We start from the raw sequence: 22,170 nt of genomic DNA, 5'->3' as shown, positions 1-22,170 counted from the left end.
ACAAGGCTTACCAGTCTCAAGAAAACGCACCGTTGTTTGTGTGTTTAACTGCAGACCTTTGTTCGTCCCAGTGTTGGACAGTGAAATAAAATCACACTTTACACCCTTTACCTGTCAGCATTTTAACCGTGTTTAAGCAAGCTACTAGCTAACGTTAGGCTTGCGTTACCTGTTGCCAAGTGTAGTGTTAACTAGCGTCACATGCAGCGATGCTTCTGTTGCCTGTATCGTCTGTTTCGGAGTATCACGGCGCAGCGGAGGCATTTTAGAGCACCAAAATAAGCCAGGTCAGGTAGATACCAGTTGTTTAGGCACCGGTGCCCTTTTAGCACCGGGTCTTGGTACCCAACCCTAATCAACAGGTGGTGGTAACCTGCAAAGATATGCAGCAATGTGCCAACTGAGGCAGGAAAGAAGAAGACCGCAAGCTAGTAAACACGGATGTAAACAATGCTAGGTTTAAAATACTTTGTATGTGTTTATTCGACTAATAAATGACAATAAACCAGAGCATGTTTTTCTCCTATCCAGGATTAAGGAATAAGGCCAGACCCTCCTTCGCAAGGCTGTCGAGATAGGTCTGGCAATGCAAGACGACACTGGATATAATCCTAACGTCTGTTCAAAAACTCCATAGGGCACCTTTTAGCATAGTACTTATGTTGTAGACACTGACTATTTGTTTCCATATCTGTATCCTTATTTTTTTTAACAAATATGCAGCTTACCGCAGTTATACAGAACATCTGCACGACATATAGGCGAGTATCACATTATTGTAGTTGATCAGACTGAAAGTGATGGAGGTCACTTTCAATTCATATTTGTTCTTTCAAAAGCAATGCTCAAGAATGTGTGGAAAAGTGTGGAGCCATCCAATCAGCGCACTGTACCTGTTGTAGTCAACAAATCGTATGAGGAGAGGGTAGAAGGCATACAGGTCTCTGACCAGTATGGTGAACTGGTCCATGATGAGAAGCTCTGTCTCTGACATCTCACCCCTCCCCTCTGCCTTGCTGTGTTCCTCATCCATCAGCACGACCGCTGCTTTCTACAGGACACATTAATAGACAGCTTTTTCTATGGATACGATGTAAGTGTTATTTAAGTCCACCAATATTCTATTGAGCTATATAACAATCTAACTTTACATGATAAAAGGGAGGGACTCACTTTTTTTAGTTTCTCCATCAAAGGCAGGAAGTGGGTCTTGAGCAGCTGGGGTTTGGCCTTGCTGATGATTGGCTGAGAGAAGACTTTATAGCAGGGACAGAGATGGGGTCCAAAGATTAAGCATAAATCAATGAATTTTCCTTTAGCTATATATTGTTCAGTTTGTGCCTGTGTGTGTCAAGGTGACTGACAAATGGTGGCAATTCAAAACTTTCTAGAACTTTTAATTCTAACTTGAATTCTATTTAAAAACAGATTAATTAACAAAAGAGATAATGAAAACTTTCATCAAATGCAATTGTTTTGCATTGCTTTTTTTAAGACCATTATGAATTAAATGTAATACCTATATCACAACATTAAAAAAAAGTTAAAAAACAAAACCCTGTCAGATTTCAAAATCCGGAAAAGTCTAAAACAATTCCCGGATTTCCTCAATCACATTATAAGACTGGTGTCTAATCACCGTGTGGAGGACCCAGAGCACCACCACTCTGTTGGCTCTGATCCAAAAGCAACACAGTTTGCTACAGGAGTTCCGGTGTCTCTGACATCGTGGCATTTGACATGTGTGGCAAATTATATTTGCACTAGTGAAAGAAATAATAAAATACCACACAATAAAAAAAATTACATTTTAAAGGTTGTATGACATGGTGCTCTTTGGATGCTTTTATATACCGTAGGCCTTACTGGTCCCCTAATACTGTATCTGAAGTCTTTTATATAGACCTTAGTGGTCCCCTGATACTGTATCTGAAGTCTCTTTTATGTAGACCTTAGTGGTCCCCCAGTACCGTTTCTGAAGTCTCTTTTATACAGACCTTAGTGGACCCCTAATACTGTATCTGAGTTCTCTTTTATATAGACCTTAGTGGACCCCTAATACTGTATCAGAGGTCTCTTTTATATAGACCTTAGTAGTCCCCTAGTACTGTATCTGAAGTCTCTTTTATATAGACCTTAGTAGCTCCCCAGTACTGTATCTGAAGTCTCTAGATATAGAAAATATCAAAACATACTTTGGTAAAGTCACAGAGACAGAACATTAAACACACAACTACACCTAAACACACAGAGCCATGTTTACCAGCTAGTCTTTTCATCCAGGCCCCTTCATCTATTCCCAGGTTGTTGTAGATGATCTTGAGAATGTTTCCCAGCAGATTGTTCATGTGTTCAGAAGTCACAGAGGTGCAGCAGTAGTCCGCTTTGTCTGGGTTGCTCTCTGGGCCGTGTTCCCACCAGTGAGACATGTAGCTGCACAACATCGGCAACACCACCTACAGAAAAAGGAAAAATACATTTTTCAGGTTAAACTATGATGAGACCAACCACTTACTTTGTACAGTTCTTGTTAACAGTTTGATACTAAACCCACACAGATACAAACATTATATGAGCTAGTTGGTCTCAATCAAGAAAGGCTTAACATCAAACATTAAATTTCCAATCAGCAATGTCTGGCTTTTTTTCCACCGGAGTACTCCATAACTTAATAAAGGTCTAGCTGTAGATTCAGTGAGTAAAAATGAAAAGACTGATAAGGTAGGCTTAAGTTGAGTTTTAATCAATATGGGTAAATTATTCCTCCGGGTTTTACCTATTTTAATACAGTGGGCAGCTAGGCTTGTTATGTATATATCTTACCTCCATGACATGGGGCATCTGAGTGTATCTCATGCCAGCCTCTGCCAATTCCATGATCTCCTCCAGACACTTCTCTAAGTTTGGGATCGAAGGGCAAGCTTCCCCCACCTGCCCTGGAAGACCTAGAGCTGAGAGGTGGAAAGAGAATGCACTTAAAAAATATACAGTATACTGTACTGTACTGATTACAATTTATAGGCTGATTCCAATTTCTGATTTTTCATTGAGTCTGACCTGCCAATATCAATTTTAGCCAATTTCGATTTAATTTATTCAAACCAATTTACAGCACACACACAAATATTTATTTTCTATCTTTTCTTCAAAAGAAAATTTTACATAAAACATTTTGAATAGATAATCGATTACTATAAAATAGCACTATATAAATTAATCCTGGTGTGGGAAATTCACACACACCTCATAATGTTGTGGAAGAACCATTTCCTTCTTGTCACATCCAAAACCCCCCCCAAAAAAGTGATATATTTAGCAAACTAAACGTCTGTATGCCTATGTATGAAAACAGGTAATAGCAATAAAATAATATATAAATTAAAACACACACACACACACGTTTTTTTCAACGTCAACAGTAATTTTATCTGAAAACAGTGTGTAGCACCTTTTTTAGCAAGTTTGCTTTATTTGTCATTGTGCATAAATATGAACAATGTTGTCAACAGGCTTATCTGCTAACGTTAGCTACCAACGGTTACTTTGGAACAATCCAGCAAATAGACAGTGCCCTAGGTGCGTTGCTTGAAACAGATGATTTAACGTCACCGCTATGTCCTGTGACCTCAGTACTGTAAAATCTCAGGGTAATAATCACACAATGTGCTCAGTTGCACACAGAGTGTGAGAATGTCACTCTCAGAGGATAAGACTACCTAAGGGCTCATATCGTGCTGTAATCTCGCCCCCATGCATATTTGTAAAATTCAACTACACAGAGCAGCTACACATTTCAACAAAAAAACCATTAGTACCCCCTCTGTCTTTAGTTCCTTTGCTGTTGTAGATGGAGAAGCTGTTGAACTCGTTGATGTGAGGCTCAAGAAATGCAACAGGAAAGGCTGCTGAGAAGGCAGCTAAACACTGTCCTAATGCTGGACGCTGTCTGGAGAAGAGAGAATAAGGATTGCATTATTATTATTTTCAGTATCAATAATATATTTCATCTTTTTCATTGGCCAACACCACACTACAATTTAATTCTCAAATTTTAATTTTATTTCTACAAATTATTTAAAACAGTCTCTATCCACTACACAGCTAGTTGCTCTCATTATTTCCTTCTTTCAAAACAGCCAGGAGTTGAGTTTTCATTAAAACATAAATATGGCTGGTGTGATAACTACATGCTAAATTAATCAGAGCACACAAGGCCAAATAGCTTCTAAGTAACCACATTGCAAAGGCTATTTTCAAACAGAGTCACTACACATAAAAGACAACGGGGCTACATCCACTTCCAGCTTACTTCAGAGAGAACAATGAGATCAGAAGAGCCTCACCGGTCTGTTTTAACCGAATACTCTGGTCCAGCTCAGCTAAAAACACCGGCTCTGCAGCACGTTACTGTTTCGTTCTCTACTGAGCCTCTTTGTAACCGGTGGGCTACCTACAGCGTAATCTTCACCTGTTCAACTTATTCTTCTGATTTCTAGAATGCTCTGCAAAAGATTATCAAACTGGACCAACTAATTTTCATTTAATAATTCAAAACTGTCATATCTTCCTTGTTTACAGACATATGCAGTTGCTTTTCCACATCCCAATTTCCCAGCTAAATATTTGTTTCCCTCTCTTACTCAACAATGTACCTGTGTGTTCCTCTCAGTATACATGTTTAATGCTGTCTGTGTTGTATTTTAAATTGTATTTTATGTCACTTAAACTGTATGTATTTCTAATGCATTTCATTTTCTAGCACTCCTTCCCTCTCCCTAAGTGGCTTTGTCATTTGTCAGGCTGCCATGATAAATAAGAACCTGTTCTTAATGACTTGCCTGAAAAAAATAAAAGGTGAAATTAATGTTTGTCCGCCTTGTTTATGGCTTTACAGCGAGCGGTGCACTGCTCTGAGTGAACAGAGAAAAACACTGTCTTTGGATATTTGGCGTTATTTTAAACAGACAGGCAACAGTGGTGTAGGATACGGCCAATTATATTAAATTACTTGTTGATCAAAGGTACTGGAACAACCCCTGGTTGTGTATACTGTACCTCTCTACGTAGATGCTTTTGTTAGTTCCCAGACAGTACAGACTGTTGAGGATTCTGTAGCAGGAAACCTGGACATCATCCACTGGAAGAAGAGAGGTTAATCAAAAAGTTTTCAGTTTACATCATAGTGGCTTACATAAGTTTACACACCCATGCTAAAGTTGATTAAAAAGAGGAATAAAAAAATGTATCTTAATGCCTTGATTCAAAACGTTTAGGAAAATCCAACCTTTTAAGGACACCAATTTTCTTTGTGAATGAATAATGTATTAATATAATGTAATAATGTAATGAATTTTCTTCCTTAAAATACAGGATGCATAAGTATACACCCCCTTATGTTAAATTAGCATAAAGGCAGGGACATTTTTATTTTTAAAGGCCAGTTATTTCATGGATCAGGATACTATTGATATTGATAATTCCCTTGGCCTTTGGAATTAAAATACCCCCCCCCATCATCACATACCCTTCACTATACCTAGATATTGGAATGGTGTTATTTCAATTAGCCTAATAACTGGTTTGATTTGCATTGAGAGATGATTTTATGGAAAGTTCCTCATGCCGATCTCTAGGTATGGTGAAGGGTATGTTATGATATGGGGGGGGGGGGGGGGGGGGGGGGGGGGGATTTAATTCCAAAGGCCAAGAGAACTTTATCAGGATGCAAAGTATCCTGGATCCATGAAATAAGTAGCCTTTAAAATAAAACTTTTTCTGCCTCTATGGGAATTTATCATAGGGGGTGTATACTTATGCCCTTTGTATATTAGGATATTTATTTATTTACGATACATTATTCACTCACAGTGAAAATTTGTGTCCTTAAGGTTGGATTTTCCTAATTTTTTTGATTAAGGCATTAAAATCAATACCAAAAGATGTTTTTTTAATTCCTCTTTTTAAACAACTTTAGCATGGGTGTGTAAACTTATGCAAGCCACTTTACGTGGAGGTCTGTCCCATTTTATTGACAGAAAAAAAGAAATTAGTTTTTCCCCCCCTGTAAATTACAAACTATCATGTTCTGCATCAGAATAATACAGGAATGTATTTAAAAATGAAAGGAAAGGGAAGTTTGGGGTCCTCTACTGGAGCTGCTGCCCCCGCGACCCAATACCGGATAAGCGGTCGAAGATGGATGGATGGATGTATTTGAAAATGAAAATCTAACATAATCATCCAGACAATTTTGTACAATTTCTCTATTCAACTCCTGAACCACAATATGAGTACTACAAGACAGTACGCACATATGAGGTCTTCTCCAAAAATGTTCTGTCCGATGTGTTCAAACAGGGAGGAGAGGACAGGCAGCAGGGCAAAGGTGGTGTAGTTGATGATCTGAGTGACACCTCGCGGCTGCTCTCTGCTGTGGGTGAACTGGCCGAGCTTCAGGTTCTCCTGTGTCTTCTCCAGGTCCTCTGCTGCACTGTCGAAGTACAACCGCAGTGCTGCCTTCACTGACTCCAGACCAGTCTTCATCACTGTCCTGATGTATGGTGAGAGGTAGATTAATAATTAGTTAATTACAGATTGTCCTTTTTGCCATTTCCATAAAGCTTTTCTGCATTCTCTCTTTAGTTGTCTAGTGTGCTGCAAGTAGATTTTTGGTTTTACCGGCTTGATTTTTGCAAGTGCTATAGTTGTATATTGAGTATATATACTCAGGTAGAACCTCTCATAAGCAAGTCACCTGTTGACATATTTGGTTTTTGGTTGTTGCTATTATCACTCCTCACATGTTTTGCACTGAGAATATAAACTTCTGCCTTCAAATAGACACTTTAGAGTTCATGCTTTTAATCGTAACAAACTTAAAAACTCTTGCATACATCAATCTATCCCAATTGCTAAACCAGCAATAAAAAATCCAGTGCAATATTTATTCAGGGATACAAGTCTCCAAGACCTTGTTCATGTCATTTTCTGTTGTTCTACATGTATGCATTCTTTCCTTAATTAGGTGTTTATGTTATTTGTGGTAATGTTTCATGTATGTCCTTTGGCTTTATTAAACTTATGTATGTTTGTATGTATGGCTATGTCCTCTTTTTATATGAGCTACCCAGCAATTTTAAAAGAATTTCAGGTCTGGCTGACAATAATGTTGTATCGTATCGTATCATAGTCCAGTACTGTTTATTTATTGGCCGCCTGGCTAGGGTGGCTAGCCACTACCTGTGCCATCAGGTGCTAAAAAGTATGTGTAGAGCAGACAATGGGCAGATGAGACGGACACGTTGCAGCTCATTAAGAGACCGCTGAAAAGGATTGTTTTGGTCTTGTCTTTACCATATGAACTGTCAAGTAAGTTACAATGTGCGGGAAACTGCGACACAGTTTGACAAAAAAGGATGGCACCCTTACAGTATCACAGTGCAACTCACTTCTACACCGCTGTTGTAAATAAGGACAGCTGTACAGGTGCATTTGAGGGAAAACGAGAAAACATTTTCTCTATTAAATATGATCTAGTTGTGACCCAGCTTTCCTAAAAGTAGTGGTAGTGCTGGAGACTGTTGAGACACTTCTGGGAGGTCGTACCCACCCGCCAGAGTGACATAGCCCGAAAACAGGTGTTTGAGGAGCAGAGTAGGAAATACAGAGGCCCCATTCTCCCTATTACAAGTCTGTGTGGCATCACAATGATTTTGTAGCTGTTTTGTAAGGTAAAATAGTACCATAATGTTGTTTTAAGTGGGACCCTCAACTGACAGAGCAGTGATGTGAAATGATGGGGTGAAGGTATCAGGGAATGAATGGATTGTAGACAAAAAAGTGTAGCTTATTGTGAATTAAAGATTAAACTAAAGGGTAACACACACTGGACCCATCCCAGTCACTGTAACAGTAGAAGACTGTTTGTGTTTGAGTACATAAAGTACACATGGCACAGAAACATGGGAAAATAGCAAGGTTCCCCTAGGAATAATATGATGGTTAGAGAGTAAAAGTGTTTGTCAACTTGTCCCACCACTGAACTGAACTACCTCTTTGGCTTGTTACTTCAGTCATTTGAACTAGTATGCCTGTTGATCACACATCTTGTGCATAAGAAAATACAGAGCAGACTCCCCAGACTAATGTTCAATCTTAAAAGATTGAGCTTGGTCAGGTGATTGCCAGACTAGGTTGTTGTTGCTACCTGGCTGATATTATTATATCCAACGGGCTTAGAAAGGGAGAGCCCAGCACTATCGACTAGCTATCAGTGGTATATTCTTTCAGAACCTTAACGTGCATAGTTTCTGTCTCCCTCATGAGGAATTCTAAGTAATAACAACAAAACTGTTGGCGCGTCCACATGAGATAGGCCTTTTGTGATGGCGCACCACCCCCACCCTTCTTCCACACAGTTATTAATAGCCAAAGAGGACACAGAGGATTAAAAAAACATGGACTCTTCAGAGGAGGTGATTATCTTCAAAGCCTTCTTCTACATAGTCATACTGAGAAAGACAGAGAAGGCTGTGGGGTGCTGATAGTCCTAATTAGCTTTGTCGCAACTCTTTTGGCAATGGCTTGAATGTAATGGAGGTTCACTGATGTCAAAAAGTTACGCTCTAAAGCTTTAAGGGAGGAGCAAAGGCTAAACTGTAATGGCATACAATTGCATACCTTACCTGCATTATGTGGCTAGGAATACCTTTAATAACATACATTAAGCATTGTGGAAACAAATTTCAACATAACCTAACTAAGTGTATACCACACAGCATGTACTGTAAATACTGAAACGCAACATTTTGCAAGCCGCAATATTTAGAGGACATTAGTTCTAACTTGCATAAAATGGTTTCTCTTCCATTTTGACTTTTGTGCACAATCTGCTTTTCTTTCGGTGTGGTTCTTTCAACATACTGTATGCGCACAATATACTTTTCTGCATGAACAGGAAGTGCGCATGCGCGCGCGCACACACACACACACACACACACACACACACACACACACACACACACACACACACACACACACACACACACACACACACACACACACACACACACACACACACACACACACACACACACACACACACACACACACACACACACCCCTTCATGTCTTTCCTTACCTGGCATCCAGGCTTTGTCCCAGTATCTGCAGACAGTTGACTATGGATGTGGCATTGTTACCTGAAAAGCAGACAGTATCACATAATAATCAGTAAACACTGTGTACATACTGGGTATGGTTTGAGGTTCCTATCTGTTTGGGCTATAGTGCTTGATGTGAGTAATCAAGCACTAGAGCCCAGCAACAGCCCTGATAAAACCAATGAGAACTGTCTGTCTGTCTGTCTGTCTGTCTGTCTGTCTGTCTGTTGGTGTGCAATACTGAGTCTGTGGAAAACAAATCTAAAGAATCACATGTGTCATGTACAGTATGTGCTTTAGTAAATAATAACACAACTGAGTATTAGATATAAAGAAAAAAGTTGTTCCTTTAGAAATTAGATCTAAAAGTGCAGATATTATAAGCCTATTAAATCTGAGACCCTAGGCTGTCAACAATACTGAAAGCAAAAATACTGACAGCCTAATAAATACCAATAACAAACATCTTTTATTTGCCCAAATGTGTTTGTCTGTTTCCAGTTTTATCACCTTTTAGTAGGCAAAGATGGAACAACTTTTTACTTTGAAGAGAATGACATAGTGAAATGATCTCAGCATTTGGGTATGCTGCAACAATTTGCAATACACACCATACAACACACAGCTTCTGAGAAGAGGATAAGTATACACACATCTACAATATCATGCATGCACACACCAGGTGGCAACTTCCATGTCTGCAAAGTGAAGCCAATGCATTTTAACCCTGAATTCTACCTACTAATTTCAAGCAGGGGGGAGACCCACTGGCTCAAAAAATAAGTCAGTTTCTATTGAAGTTGTTTAACCCCTTCCCACCTGGTATTGTAATCAAATCTGAGTGATCAGATAACTATTGGAACACTCTCAGGATGCATTGAGGACGCATTAAAAGACGATCATTAAATCTACATTCGGAGTTGGTCTAAGCCACGTGACCACATTCTTACGCAGTGTGTTTAGGTATGTGTCCTGAGTCACATTACGGTCTGCCTGCTCAGCTGTGAACGGAACTACCTGCTCAGTCAAAGTGTTTTTTCATGTTAATGAAGCTACAAAAGTATTGAGAGCTGAACACACTGAAACTTTTAAAAAAATCTCTCTTTTTTAGGTTTTCCATACATCTTATAAACACTATTTAAGTAGTAAGTAGTATTTTTATTCTTCCCAATAAACATTTCTACATTCTTTCCTTTGCATTTTTGAATTATTCATATTTTCTATCCTATTTATTATTTTTTGTATATCCTGTGTGTTGGCGGTTTGTCTTATATGTTGCTGGTGCAGCACTGAAATTTTCCAATTTGGGATCAATAAAGTCTATCTAACATCTCCTGTACAGGTCCTGCCACCAGTCAGTAGGCAGCCCGCAAACCAATGCAGAATGAACACGCACAATATAAGTTCTCAAGCTTTCTCATGTTCAACGTCTGTGTCTTTGTCATTTCTGCTCACACAGTTTTCAACAATGCAAACCTCTACATGATAATTTATTCTATATTTTACAGTAAGTTTAGACTTCACTTAGTCCTTAATATTGATTGCAGAAGTATATATTGGTCTAAGAAGTTGTTAAACTTGTACTGACTTATTAAATCCCTGGGGTCTGAATTCAACTGTGACGTTTTGACCAATAGTAGTACCATGGAGCCATGTCCGTACATGCAGGTCCCTGTTTTCTTTGTTCTTGTGCACACGGACACACACATGCACATAGGTGATGCAATACACATTCTTCCCAATGGTCTCACGCTATCCTACTGATTTACTGATGGCAGTGAAAAGCAAGAAACACAGCAATGTGCCAAAAAAGACAGGAAAGAGAAGACTGCTAGCAAGTAAGCAAAAAGGTAAACAGAAATAAGTTACAAGGTACATCGGGTCTGGTATCAGCACTAGTATTTACAAAAATGTTTAAGTCATACCGAGCCCTTACCAGTGACACAAGGCCACCTGAGTGCAAATATATGGGAATATGAAATGACAATGTGATAGTTCATGGACTTAAAAGATGACAAAAACCAGAATGTACCAGTAAAAATATGACTGGTCACTTTTTACCAGCATCGGGCACTTTCTCAGCAGCATTTAGAGGAACCTTTGAACTGGACATTGGTTTTGTTAAAGCACTATGTAGTGACCAACAAGTGACAATAACAGGCTGAAATACAACACTGATATGTCACCTTTTATCACCCTTTTAACCCTTGTGATGTCTTTCCGTCAACCATGAAAAAAAAGTTTTGAGATTTTTTTGCCAAAGTTTTTTGATATTTTATTGTTGACATTTTCATCTCTTATTTTGACGGAAAATTTTTGTGCCAAAACTATTATTATCTTTTAATGAAAACGGGTCAAATTTGACCCAAGGACAACATGAGGGTTAAGTTGCATTGGCAGTTAGAGTGGGTCATCCATGCATTCTGAATGTATTGAGATTATGGAATCTTTCCAAAAAAACAGTAACAGCTAGAGAAAACGTTTAATTTGTTTCACCATAAATACTGGAAAGATAGGAGAGACTACCCTGTTAATCTTACATTTTGTCTCTGGGACACATCTGTGGTATGGCCATAACTCCTGGGTCGAGAATGTATGAAACCATTCATACTGCACTCATTTTCACTCAGAACAACAGCAGAGAAAAGCAGAGGTGGAAGCATTAGGCATAAACGTCCTTACCAAATAAGGATATCCTATGTCTGACAAGAACTCCCAGTTTGCAGAAAAGACTGAAAAGATCAAATGAAAGGAGAGAGGAGGAGGTAGAGAGGGAAGCAGAGAAAGATATAAAAGAAAGATGTGAGACAATCAACCCAGACAAAGACAAAGGCTACATCCACCCTAATAGGTTTAAATTTTTAAAAAAGCATTTGGGAACAATAATAATCTCTGTTCAGACAAGCGTTTAGGCTCTGTGTCAGAAATTATCTGTGTCTACTGTGTAGCAACACATCTGACAACGCATATCCTATGAGCATTTGCATACACTGGGCATGCGTACACCGGTTTAAAAAGGAAGCTCTGCGGATAAAAATTATGTATGTACAGTGGGGTTTGAAAGTTTGGGCACACCAGGTAAAAATTTGTATTAATGTGCATGAAGAAGCCAAGAAAAGATGGAAAAATCACCAAAAGACATCAAATGACACATTAGACAATCGTATAATATGTCACAAAATGTTAGATTTTATTTCCATCATTTACACTTTCAAAATAAATTGGGGCACCCTGCAGAGTTTATAGCATGCACCGCCCCCTTTGGAAAGCTGAGACCTGACAGCGTCATGGATGTTCTCAATCCTCGTCTGGAAAGACCAGGTCATGTCAATCTTAAGGTTTTAAATGCCCAGACTCATCTGACCTTGCCCCAACAATCAGCACCATGGCTTCTTCTAAGCAGGTGTCTTGAAAACTGACGCTCACAAACCAGATAAAGGCTAGAAAAAGATAGCAAAGCATTTTCAAATGGCCGTCATCAGGAACAGTGGAAGTTAAGCAAGTCAAAACCCACGTTTGACTGCACGATCCATCCAGAAAGACCTGGCAGACACTAGAGTTGTGGTACACCATTCCACTATAAAGAGATACTTGTAAAAATATGGTCTTTATGAAAGAGTCATCAGAAGAAAACCTCTTCTACATCCTCACCACAAAAAACAGCTTTTCAAGTTTGCATTTGAGCGTATAGACAAGCCTGATGCATTGTGGGAACAAGTTCTGTGGACCGATGAGGTTAAAATAGAACTTTTTGGCCGGAATGACCAAACGTACGTTTAGAGAAGAAAGGGCGCAGAATTTAATTTATTAAAAGAACCCCTGTCCAGCTGTTAAGCATGGGGGGATCAATCAGGCTTTGGGGTTGTATTGCCGACATTGGCACAGGGGACATTTTATGAGTAGAATGAAAAATGGATTCAATAAAGTTTCAGCAAATTTTGGCTTCTACAAATAGATAATGATCCTAAACACACCTCAGGTATTAACTCTGCAGGGTGCCCACATTTTTTGTTTTCTGTTATTTTGAAAGTGTAAATGATGGACATAAAATCTAAATCTTTGTGGCATATTATAAAAATCTCTAATCTGTCATTTGATGCCTTTTGGAAATTTTTCCATCTTTTCTTGTTTTCATGCACATTAATAACATTTTTTACCTGGGGTGCCTAAACCTTCGAGCCCCACTGTATAGTCGATTAGAAACAGGCTCCAACATAGTACAGTCAAGGTCTTATTCAACAAATACCCTGCAATACTGGCATCATTGGCTTTCTATTGTGTAATATGCCACTCTCACCTTGTCACCATCTCTTTCTCCTTGTTGGAGGCGTGGCCTCCGCTGCTGATTGGATGGATGGCTGTGGACAGGAAGTATAGCCTGTGGTTTTTAAAGTACTGATCCACCAACGGCAAGACGACCTACAGGTAAACGGCATAGATACAAATTGAATACTTCTCTGTCTGTCGTTCAAAGTAGAAGAAAAAAGACCACCCCACACCTTTTTTTAAACTCGTGTCAAACAAACAGAATGTGTTTTATTTCACCACCGGCGAGTGGGAAAAGAACATTAACCAATACAACATACATTAAAGCTGTAATAAAAAATTAATAATGAATAAATACATTAAAAAATACATTTCTTTGTTCTAACTTGAGTCTTTTCTTTTCATGACACTTTCTACTTCCACCCCCCTACATTTAAGAGAGAAAATTTTACTTTTTACTCCACTTCATTCATCTGACAGCTTTAGCTACTGGGGGTGTGAGATTCAGAAAATGTCATTCAGATTTTCAGGCTCACAATTCAATTCAATATCAATTTTCGATTCAAAAACGATTCTCCATTTAAAAAAAAAAATTGACAGTGTGTAAATGTAGTTACTTTTCCAATGCAATGTTTTAATGTACTGTATGTGTGTATGTTGTACGCTACCGGTCAAAGGTTTGGGGTCACTTAGAAATTTACTTCAATGTACTTCATTGTAGACAGAATACCAGCTGAGATCAGTTGCATTGTTTTTTTAACCAGAGCAGCAGCTAAGATTACATTATGTGCTTAAATAATTGCAAAAGGGTTCTCTAATGTTTTCTCAGTTAGTTTTTTTTAAAATTATATCAGATTAGTGAACAGACTGTGCCTTTCGAACCATGGAGGAATGGTTGCTGATAATGGGCAATCTAGATATAATAGAGGGAAATGAAAATGTGTAAGTGACCACAAACACTTGACTGGTAGTGTGTGAGTGTGTGTGTATATCACACACAATATACACACAGGATGTTTAAATAACAAACAATGTTTTTTAGCTCATCCCTATTAGTTACAAATAAAAAGTACTGCCCACAAAACACATAGTAATTCATAAAATACAATGTTTTATTCTAAATAAAACTACCCAACAATATAACAGCCTACAATAACTGCTGAAATGATTAGTTGATGAAACATTATAGTCGGTTAATTGACCTGTTTTTATTGTTTCCAGTTGCTAAAATGTGTCTGCATTTAGTAGGGCTTATACTGCATGTACAGTTTGGAAGAAGATGATCTGGAGTACTGTTACAGATAGGATTGCTGATTACTGTCGGCAACGCAAGCTCAAAGTAAACATACCCAAATACCCAACTGATGGATGAATCAAATAAAATGATGAGTTCTGACCTTTCCAAAGAACTTAATCTGCTGTTCATGAGGAATCTTCTCCCCCATCGGTCTTGTTCCAAGATCTAAATGACGGAAACAACACAATCAAAAACAATCAAGTCTGCAGTGCATGCTGATGCAACCATGAACTGTGCTACATTTTTCTTCTAATAAGTTGTCTTTTCAGCTTTGTTACTCAAGCATGTATGGCCAGCTGATGTCAGGTCACAGGAAATTGGAATGGATGAACTAGGACTCGAGCTGGCTCAACAACGATAATTGGAGCTTGGGGCTCAAGAATGGTGCGACAGAGTATAGGACTCTGGTGGAAGTAGCGGGAGGCGAACTCTCTGTTTGCATCAGATATACTTGGTGTTCAAATATAGTCAAAGTTGTTGTGTTAAAAGGAGAATTTTGGTCGATTTCAATTCAATTACTCTGTTTTTTTTAAACTTGTAGTGCTGTCAGTAGCAAGACCAATGAAAACATTCAGTGCTGACTACACCGAGTTATCCTCCTGCTAGATTATACACCCAACAGGCTTAAGCAGGGCGAGTTTTAAACTTGTTTTTAGCCTCTAAACATGATCAAAATGTTACCCCTAGTGCCTAGGCACGTGCAGTGATTCATCCCAGGTGAACACAGTGAATCTGACTGCAGCAGATGTGAAAAAATGCATAAAAGTTCTGTTAATCAATACCAGTTTTACAGTGAAGTCCAAACTAGTCGATTGTCACAACCTTTATGCCTTTCTGTCTCAGCTACTGCAGTCAGATTCATTGTGTTCACTCAGAAGGAATAACTGCACATGGGTAGGCACTGATAACGACATTCTGAGCATGTTTATAGGCTAAAAAACAAGTTTAAAACTTGCCCTGTTTAAGCACGAGGATAACACGGTGTAGGCTGCACCGATTGTTTTATTTTGTCTCGCTACTGACAGCACTATATATAAAAAAGAAAACAGCATGAAATGTTGAAATCGAAAGGAATTCTCCTTTAAGAAACCATCCATATCATCTACATAGATCATTTTTGATACTGCCCTTTAGATTCCTCCTGATGCAAATGAAAATGCACCACAGGAGTGCACTAGAAGATTTGTATCGCATTCTCTTAAATATTTATGCAGTTCAATTTGTGGTTTAGGTTCCATTAAACGGATATTAAGTGGCAGCCAAACCACTTATTGAACACGGAAGTTCTCATGTCATTTTTACACTGGAGTGGGGACGAATGGTTTGTGTCACCAAATTAAAACAACTACAGTATATATTGTGCTTCTTGTAGGACTATCAGGTAGCTAACCACTCTGTAGTGTGTGTGTGTGTGTGTGTGTCTGTGTATGAATTTCTATGGTCGCACTTACCTGCTTTTGTTTGTTCTTGTTGATTGTCTTGTTGTGTTTACTGTATTCTTTACTATTCATGCTTCGTTTTAATGTGTGTGCTGTTTTTATTGTAAAGCACTTTGGGTTTACTTGTAGTGTGATATGAAATAATATACTTTGGGCGTGGCAGTACTAGCTCAGTCCATAGGTTGGGGATTGAGTTGGGAACAGGAGCTGATTCAAGTCCCCGTACGGACCAAAGTACGGAGTGTGAAGTGTGGAGTTGACCTCCTGGGCACTGTCAAGGTGCTCTTGAGCAAAGAACCAAACCCCCCTTTAACCGTTCAGGACCCCTGTTCAGCAGTTGCAGCCCACTCACTTTGACATCTGGATAGGACCTGAGCATGTGTATATCTTATGACAACAGAGATCATTTTGTGTGTGTGTGTGTGTGTGTGTCTGTCTATGTGTGTGTGTGTGTGTGTGTGTGTGTGTGTGTGTGTGTGTATATATATATATATATATATATATATATATTAGTGCTGTCAAACGATAAACAGATTTAACCTTGATCAATTTCAGTTAACTCACAATAAATCACATATTTTTATCTATTCTAAATGTACCTTGATTTCTTTTTGGCCCATTATTTTTTCTCATTTTAATGTTCTTATCAACATACAAAAGGGGCTCGACTCGCTTTGTGCAAATGTTTTTTTATTGAAAACAACATTGGCATATAGCCTACTGTAGTGTTCAATTTCACACTAACATTCTAACTTGGAGGAAATAATCTCTTACACAATGTAACACTGTCCATCAATAAAAGAGTAAAGTTCGCAACAACCAGACACACAGAACACTTTAGTCTTGTTAATGGAACATTTGGCAACATAACGTTACTACTCTTTGGCCGGCTCGCAAACCCAAAGTGCCTGCTGTTTTGTGTTCGGTCTAGCAAGATTCGGTGGGTGTTGTAGTTATTGTAACGTTACTAGTTGTTGCAACAGCATGTGAAAAAAGTTACAGTTTGCTAGGCCAAAAAGAAAGTTAATCTTGCCTTTAAAATGGGTTTGTTTTAATACCACGTTAATAACGTGTTTAACTGACAGCACTAATATATATATTGGGTTATCATTACTTATTATTAATGAAAGATGCTATACAAATAACATTTATATTGACGTACTGTATATTGGCAACCTCCTCTCTGCATCAGCCTTACGAATCTAGACCAGAGTTCAGTTACAGTACATACAGTAGTTGTTTTGTTTTATTCACTGAGTAACAGAAACGTCTTACCAAACTCCATCATGTGTTGGTGTGCCTGGTCTACGTATGTGATGAGCTGCTGGAGGAAGGTGTAGGCAAATCGTTTTTCTATAGCTGGAGTGTCCAGCTCCTGCGACTGCACACCTCTGGAAACAACATACACACACTTAAAGGAAGGGTGTGCCATTTTGGGATTTTATTCATATTAAGCTAAATACATTTCAGGCCTTTTCTTTGTCAAAAGGTGAAAACATACATTCCAACAACTGTAAATATGTCTGGTTTAACAGATGTCTTGTTTATTTAATTGGTACCATTTCTTGACCAACAACCGGAAAAGGGCATTGAGTGCACACAAAATCTCAAAAGCATTGATGCTATCCATCATTTTACAACATTATAAAACATGCCTATAGAGTTGTTGGACTGCATTTTTATTTGACAAGATAGGCTAGCAGTTTCCCTCTTCTTACACACTGTGTGGTATGTTAGGCTAAACACACCCCAAACCTTTCTACTGGCAAATAGAGATGAAAATGAAATTACTCTGGGTCAGAGACAGTGCCTTAAGCGTGTGAAGACAAACCCAGTAAAGACTGTAAAGTGTGTAAAGTGAGTCATAGAGCCTACTTCCTACCTGGACACAGTGTAACCATTGATCTGGAGGAACTTGAGGATGTCTTGTGCTTTTTCTCTGTCTTTGGATTTCTCTTTGGCAGTCAGTGTATCGTAGGGAACCAGCAGAGGATGGTTTCCTCCACCTGGAAACAACAACAACACAGCAGAGAGGAAAACAAAGATATACCACAAAATAAAGTTGGTGGTGATGGCATAAAAGGAAAATATTTTGGGATACACAGTGAGTAAGTATTAGTGCTACATTCACCTTTGGCTTCTAGCTCCATTTTCTTTTTCCTGGCCCACGTATTATGATAATTCTCTGCAAGTAGCTCTGCCATAGACTGGAAAAACACAATGTTGAACACTGCACATATAAATGTATCCATCAATCCATAATATCTTTAAGTTTCTATACTGGTATCAATACTCCTCCTTTGTGCTACAACAGCCCAGTTTAGCCTGAGGGATCTAACAAGTTTCTTATTTACTTGTTTTATCTTTTGTGTATGCAGTAACCTACCTGCATGTCTCTGGACAGGGTAACATTGCTCATATCAATGGGTCTGGGGCTGAAAGCTGGAGTTCCTTCAAAAGACTGCTGTGGAAGACAGTACATTTATACTGTATATTGATGTCACTTTTTCGCGCATGTGTGTGTGTGTGTGTGTGTGTGTGTGTGTGTGTGTGTGTGTGTGTGTGTGTGTGTGTGTGTGTGTGTGTGTGTGTGTGTGTGTATGTGTATACCTGGCTGGCCTGTGATATCCTCCTGGACTTGTTGTGGAGGCTGGCTGGGTCGCCCTCTCTGATCCTGTCGATGTTCCAGCCCCACGACAGCATGGTCTTCAGAGACTCTTTGACTGGCCAGCAGTACGCCTCCTTATCCTGCAAGATTACACCCAAACGTTAGACAAAAGCTGACAGTGAGTCAGTGCTTTTACAAAAAACGCAATACACCACGAGATACGGTAACCTTTCAAATTATAGGTGAGTGCAAAGTCTCCAAGCTACAGCATCTTCTTGCCATGATTAAGCCTGAACTTTCAACCCTGCATTGTTTACATCCATATTAACTATCTTTCTACATATTGTGGCAAGTTACGGCCACCCTTTGACCAGTGGAATGGTATGGAACGATTGCCTGTAATGCATGCTGTATCACCTGTGTCCTTGTGAAACAAATATAACAAGGACTCAAACATACAACAACTTCTCCATAGCACTATTAGGGTTCAGAAACTTCACAGGTTACTTTTAGCGAGACTACAGCCATGGTATGCAACTGTTTGGACCATCAGTGGCCTCAATCATGCCAGGCTAGTGATACACCAGAATCTGGCACAAAACTGGCAATCATGGAACCCATCCAAATAGTGCAGTCACATTTTGGCCAGATCTGACGCACATCTGGTGATACTGTGCTGTTATACAGCTGAATACTCCACCATTCAGTGAGAAAAAGAAGCTAGACTCAGACAGCTGCATGCAGACTACCTTCTCGGCAATGCCTTTGTATGGCTTCAGTAAAGGGTGGCTCTTGGAGATTTCACATATCTGTTCCCCATATGACCAGCCATTGGAAAACTGTAAAACATACATAAGAGATATTTTAAAATCCATTTTATTTCCATAATATAACTACTCAGACGTTCTTTGCTCCTTTAAACAAATCAGTAACAGGACTACCATAATTTCACACTCGACTTGAGAACCTTATGTGACCTGCTACCTCCTTACCTTTTCTATACACCACTTCTCATGGCTGTGCTCTGCATATCTGGTTATGAAATAGTCAAGTTTCTCTGGGACAGTCACACTGATGAATACAGGGAAGAAAAAAAAACATTCATGTATGCAGGGGACAACAATTCATGAATTATTAATTAATTACAGAACATCATTAAATTGGAAACATTTTCTATTTTCCTACTTGCAACTTTATAATAATCTGAATGTGTATCTGCACCAGGTATTATTAACTTTCTGAGAAATATGTTGTATATACTTGGTAGTGTCTGCAGGCTGTGGAGTGAAGTTTCCCTCTGAGTCCATGGACGACTGTTTCTCCATCATGGCCATGTAGTTGGACTCCATGTAGTCTGGAGGAAGAGCTCCAGCCACAGCACTGAGACATGGTAACGCCAGCTTGAACAGCTCCTGGTCATACCGCTACGACATAAAAACACATCCATGGATACATGGAAAAGGTCAGCCAAACGTTTAGCAACCAGATACTGTCAACTATTTAAAAAAAAAAACAGTTCACCAGCTAGGCAAGGTCTAACTTAAAGATGCTACGGTATGCTTGCATCATGGGAAATGTAGGATCAACTCAACCCCCACAAAAATTCACAATAGTTCATCCTCTACTTTTTTTAATTTGTCCCTTGTAAGTGTCAAAACTTTTTGGAAGTGAAAAACTAAATTAGGAGTACCCTTTACAATTTCACAGATTTATCTATCACCGCATATATTTCATTTTCATTTAATGTTTTATAAAAACAAAAAACTAGAGCTTTACCTTGCGTGAAAGGGCATCAAATATTCCCCAGAACAGTTTCCTAGAGAGGTGCAGCTCTTCATCTGATGCAGCTCCAAAGCTGCCCCAGCCTCCAGCCAAGCAGTAATACTTCCAGCAACGCTCATAGTGATTGGTCAACAGCTGGGTAAAGTCAAGAGGACATTCATCATCCGTCTGCTGCCTTTAAGAACCATTTTTAATAAAACAGAGCAGCTGATGATGCTGTACAAATTCACAAAGCAAAATCACTTGTCCATAATCAATTTTTAGTAGTTAGAAATCAGAGATGCTGATTCAAAGTTAGTGTAAAAGAAGGATTGTAGTGTTAACAAATGTATTAGAATAAATTTATGTTTTGAGTATATTGTAGAAGGTACATTTTATTATATAAAAATGAACTCCTACATTACGATGACAGATCACAATTTCATGTTGTGGTGCGGAGTTTTTGCTCTTTGTGAATTTTGTATGAGCTGAGGCTGCACAACAGTAAAAAATATGTAAATTGCAGATTGTAGTGTACAATGAATATTCTCATTACTATTAGTGCTGAAGTGTAGTTCCAGTAGAGTCATTTGAAAAGTTTTTGGGCGCAGACACAACTGCACATGGTTTCTCACCTTCAGAGGCATCTTGGTGTGTTCATTAAGCAGAGGAACGTCAAACACAAGCCTCCTCAGCAGATGCTGCATCATTGAAGGCCTCAGCTTACTGCACATTAATTAGGTGACGTACATTAGTTGGTTATTTTCACTGCCACACAGAAACAGTATACAACAACCATGTAGACAGATTGGAACACATTAGACAAAACACAAGAAAAACAGCCAAATGACAAACAAAAACACAAAGGGGAACTGCTTTACAAAAGATACATGAACAAAATGAAACATGAATGAGTAAATTAAATACATGAAAATACATTGGTTAGCATCAATAGTCAAGCTGAAGCCAGAGCTATTAACAGTGAAGCAAACTTAAAATGGGAAGAAGATGGTAATGCTCTTAAAAGTAACTGTAGTTGAAATGATTAAACTCAAATTATTAGTTTGGCTAGTAATCATGGGTGTGTGAGTTCTAAACGGTAGCTTAATTTTTTGATTTTGTCTACCATATTGTTTTATTTTCATAGGTTTTATAATATTTATTACATTAGATACCAAATCAACACCACTTGTCAGAATCTTACATTGCTTCTCTTTGAACCCTCCCATGAGTTTTAACTTATTTTCTCACATGCGTGTCTGTTTTGCTTTGGGTTTTCATTCCAGTCTTACCCACAAACAGCGAGCAGACACTCCTCTATGGCGTCCCTCTGGGCCTTGGTGAGGCAGCAGCCTTTGGACAGGCGGTAAACCGTGTGGAGGAGGGAGTCGATCAGTGAGGCAAATGGCTCCGTCCCCGCAAACAGTGGAGCACATTTAGTCAGGAGAGGCAACACGGCTGTACACAGATACCTATTGAGGGCGAGTGCCATGTCTGTGGCACTGAGAGCAACCTGACACAAATACAGAGACAGAAGAAGAGAGGAGAGATTGAGAAAAAAACTATATTTTAGTGAACAGTCCGACTAAATCTGGGAAAATTTGTATTAAAGAGGAGCAATTTATGTTAATGATATAT

The 22,170-nt window shown here is 38.8% G+C and overlaps 1 protein-coding gene across 6 annotated transcripts in view; it reads right to left on the bottom strand.

The window, feature by feature from the left end:
* The window catches only part of ryr2a (ryanodine receptor 2a (cardiac)), a 167,779-nt gene that overhangs the window by 60,903 nt on the left and 84,706 nt on the right, over window positions 1-22,170 (bottom strand). For all 6 annotated transcript variants that reach the window (XM_034859532.1, XM_034859531.1, XM_034859530.1 and 3 more), the window contains 22 exons: window positions 21,825-22,045; window positions 21,168-21,258; window positions 20,548-20,688; window positions 20,032-20,195; window positions 19,764-19,842; window positions 19,521-19,610; window positions 18,774-18,911; window positions 18,550-18,627; window positions 18,295-18,370; window positions 18,046-18,169; window positions 17,439-17,554; window positions 14,825-14,889; window positions 13,459-13,580; window positions 11,844-11,893; window positions 9,140-9,200; window positions 6,312-6,550; window positions 5,056-5,137; window positions 3,816-3,946; window positions 2,824-2,951; window positions 2,264-2,456; window positions 1,174-1,256; window positions 894-1,051 (listed from right to left, as the gene is read on the bottom strand). In XM_034859532.1, the coding sequence (XP_034715423.1) occupies window positions 894-1,051; window positions 1,174-1,256; window positions 2,264-2,456; window positions 2,824-2,951; window positions 3,816-3,946; window positions 5,056-5,137; window positions 6,312-6,550; window positions 9,140-9,200; window positions 11,844-11,893; window positions 13,459-13,580; window positions 14,825-14,889; window positions 17,439-17,554; window positions 18,046-18,169; window positions 18,295-18,370; window positions 18,550-18,627; window positions 18,774-18,911; window positions 19,521-19,610; window positions 19,764-19,842; window positions 20,032-20,195; window positions 20,548-20,688; window positions 21,168-21,258; window positions 21,825-22,045 (2,630 nt within the window). The remainder of the gene's footprint in view (window positions 1-893; window positions 1,052-1,173; window positions 1,257-2,263; window positions 2,457-2,823; window positions 2,952-3,815; window positions 3,947-5,055; window positions 5,138-6,311; window positions 6,551-9,139; window positions 9,201-11,843; window positions 11,894-13,458; window positions 13,581-14,824; window positions 14,890-17,438; window positions 17,555-18,045; window positions 18,170-18,294; window positions 18,371-18,549; window positions 18,628-18,773; window positions 18,912-19,520; window positions 19,611-19,763; window positions 19,843-20,031; window positions 20,196-20,547; window positions 20,689-21,167; window positions 21,259-21,824; window positions 22,046-22,170) is intronic.

Source organism: Etheostoma cragini, chromosome 21 (genome assembly GCF_013103735.1).
Source record: "Etheostoma cragini isolate CJK2018 chromosome 21, CSU_Ecrag_1.0, whole genome shotgun sequence".
In the NCBI taxonomy this organism is placed as follows: Eukaryota; Metazoa; Chordata; class Actinopteri; order Perciformes; family Percidae; genus Etheostoma; species Etheostoma cragini.
This window is presented reverse-complemented; position numbering and strand designations above follow the sequence as displayed.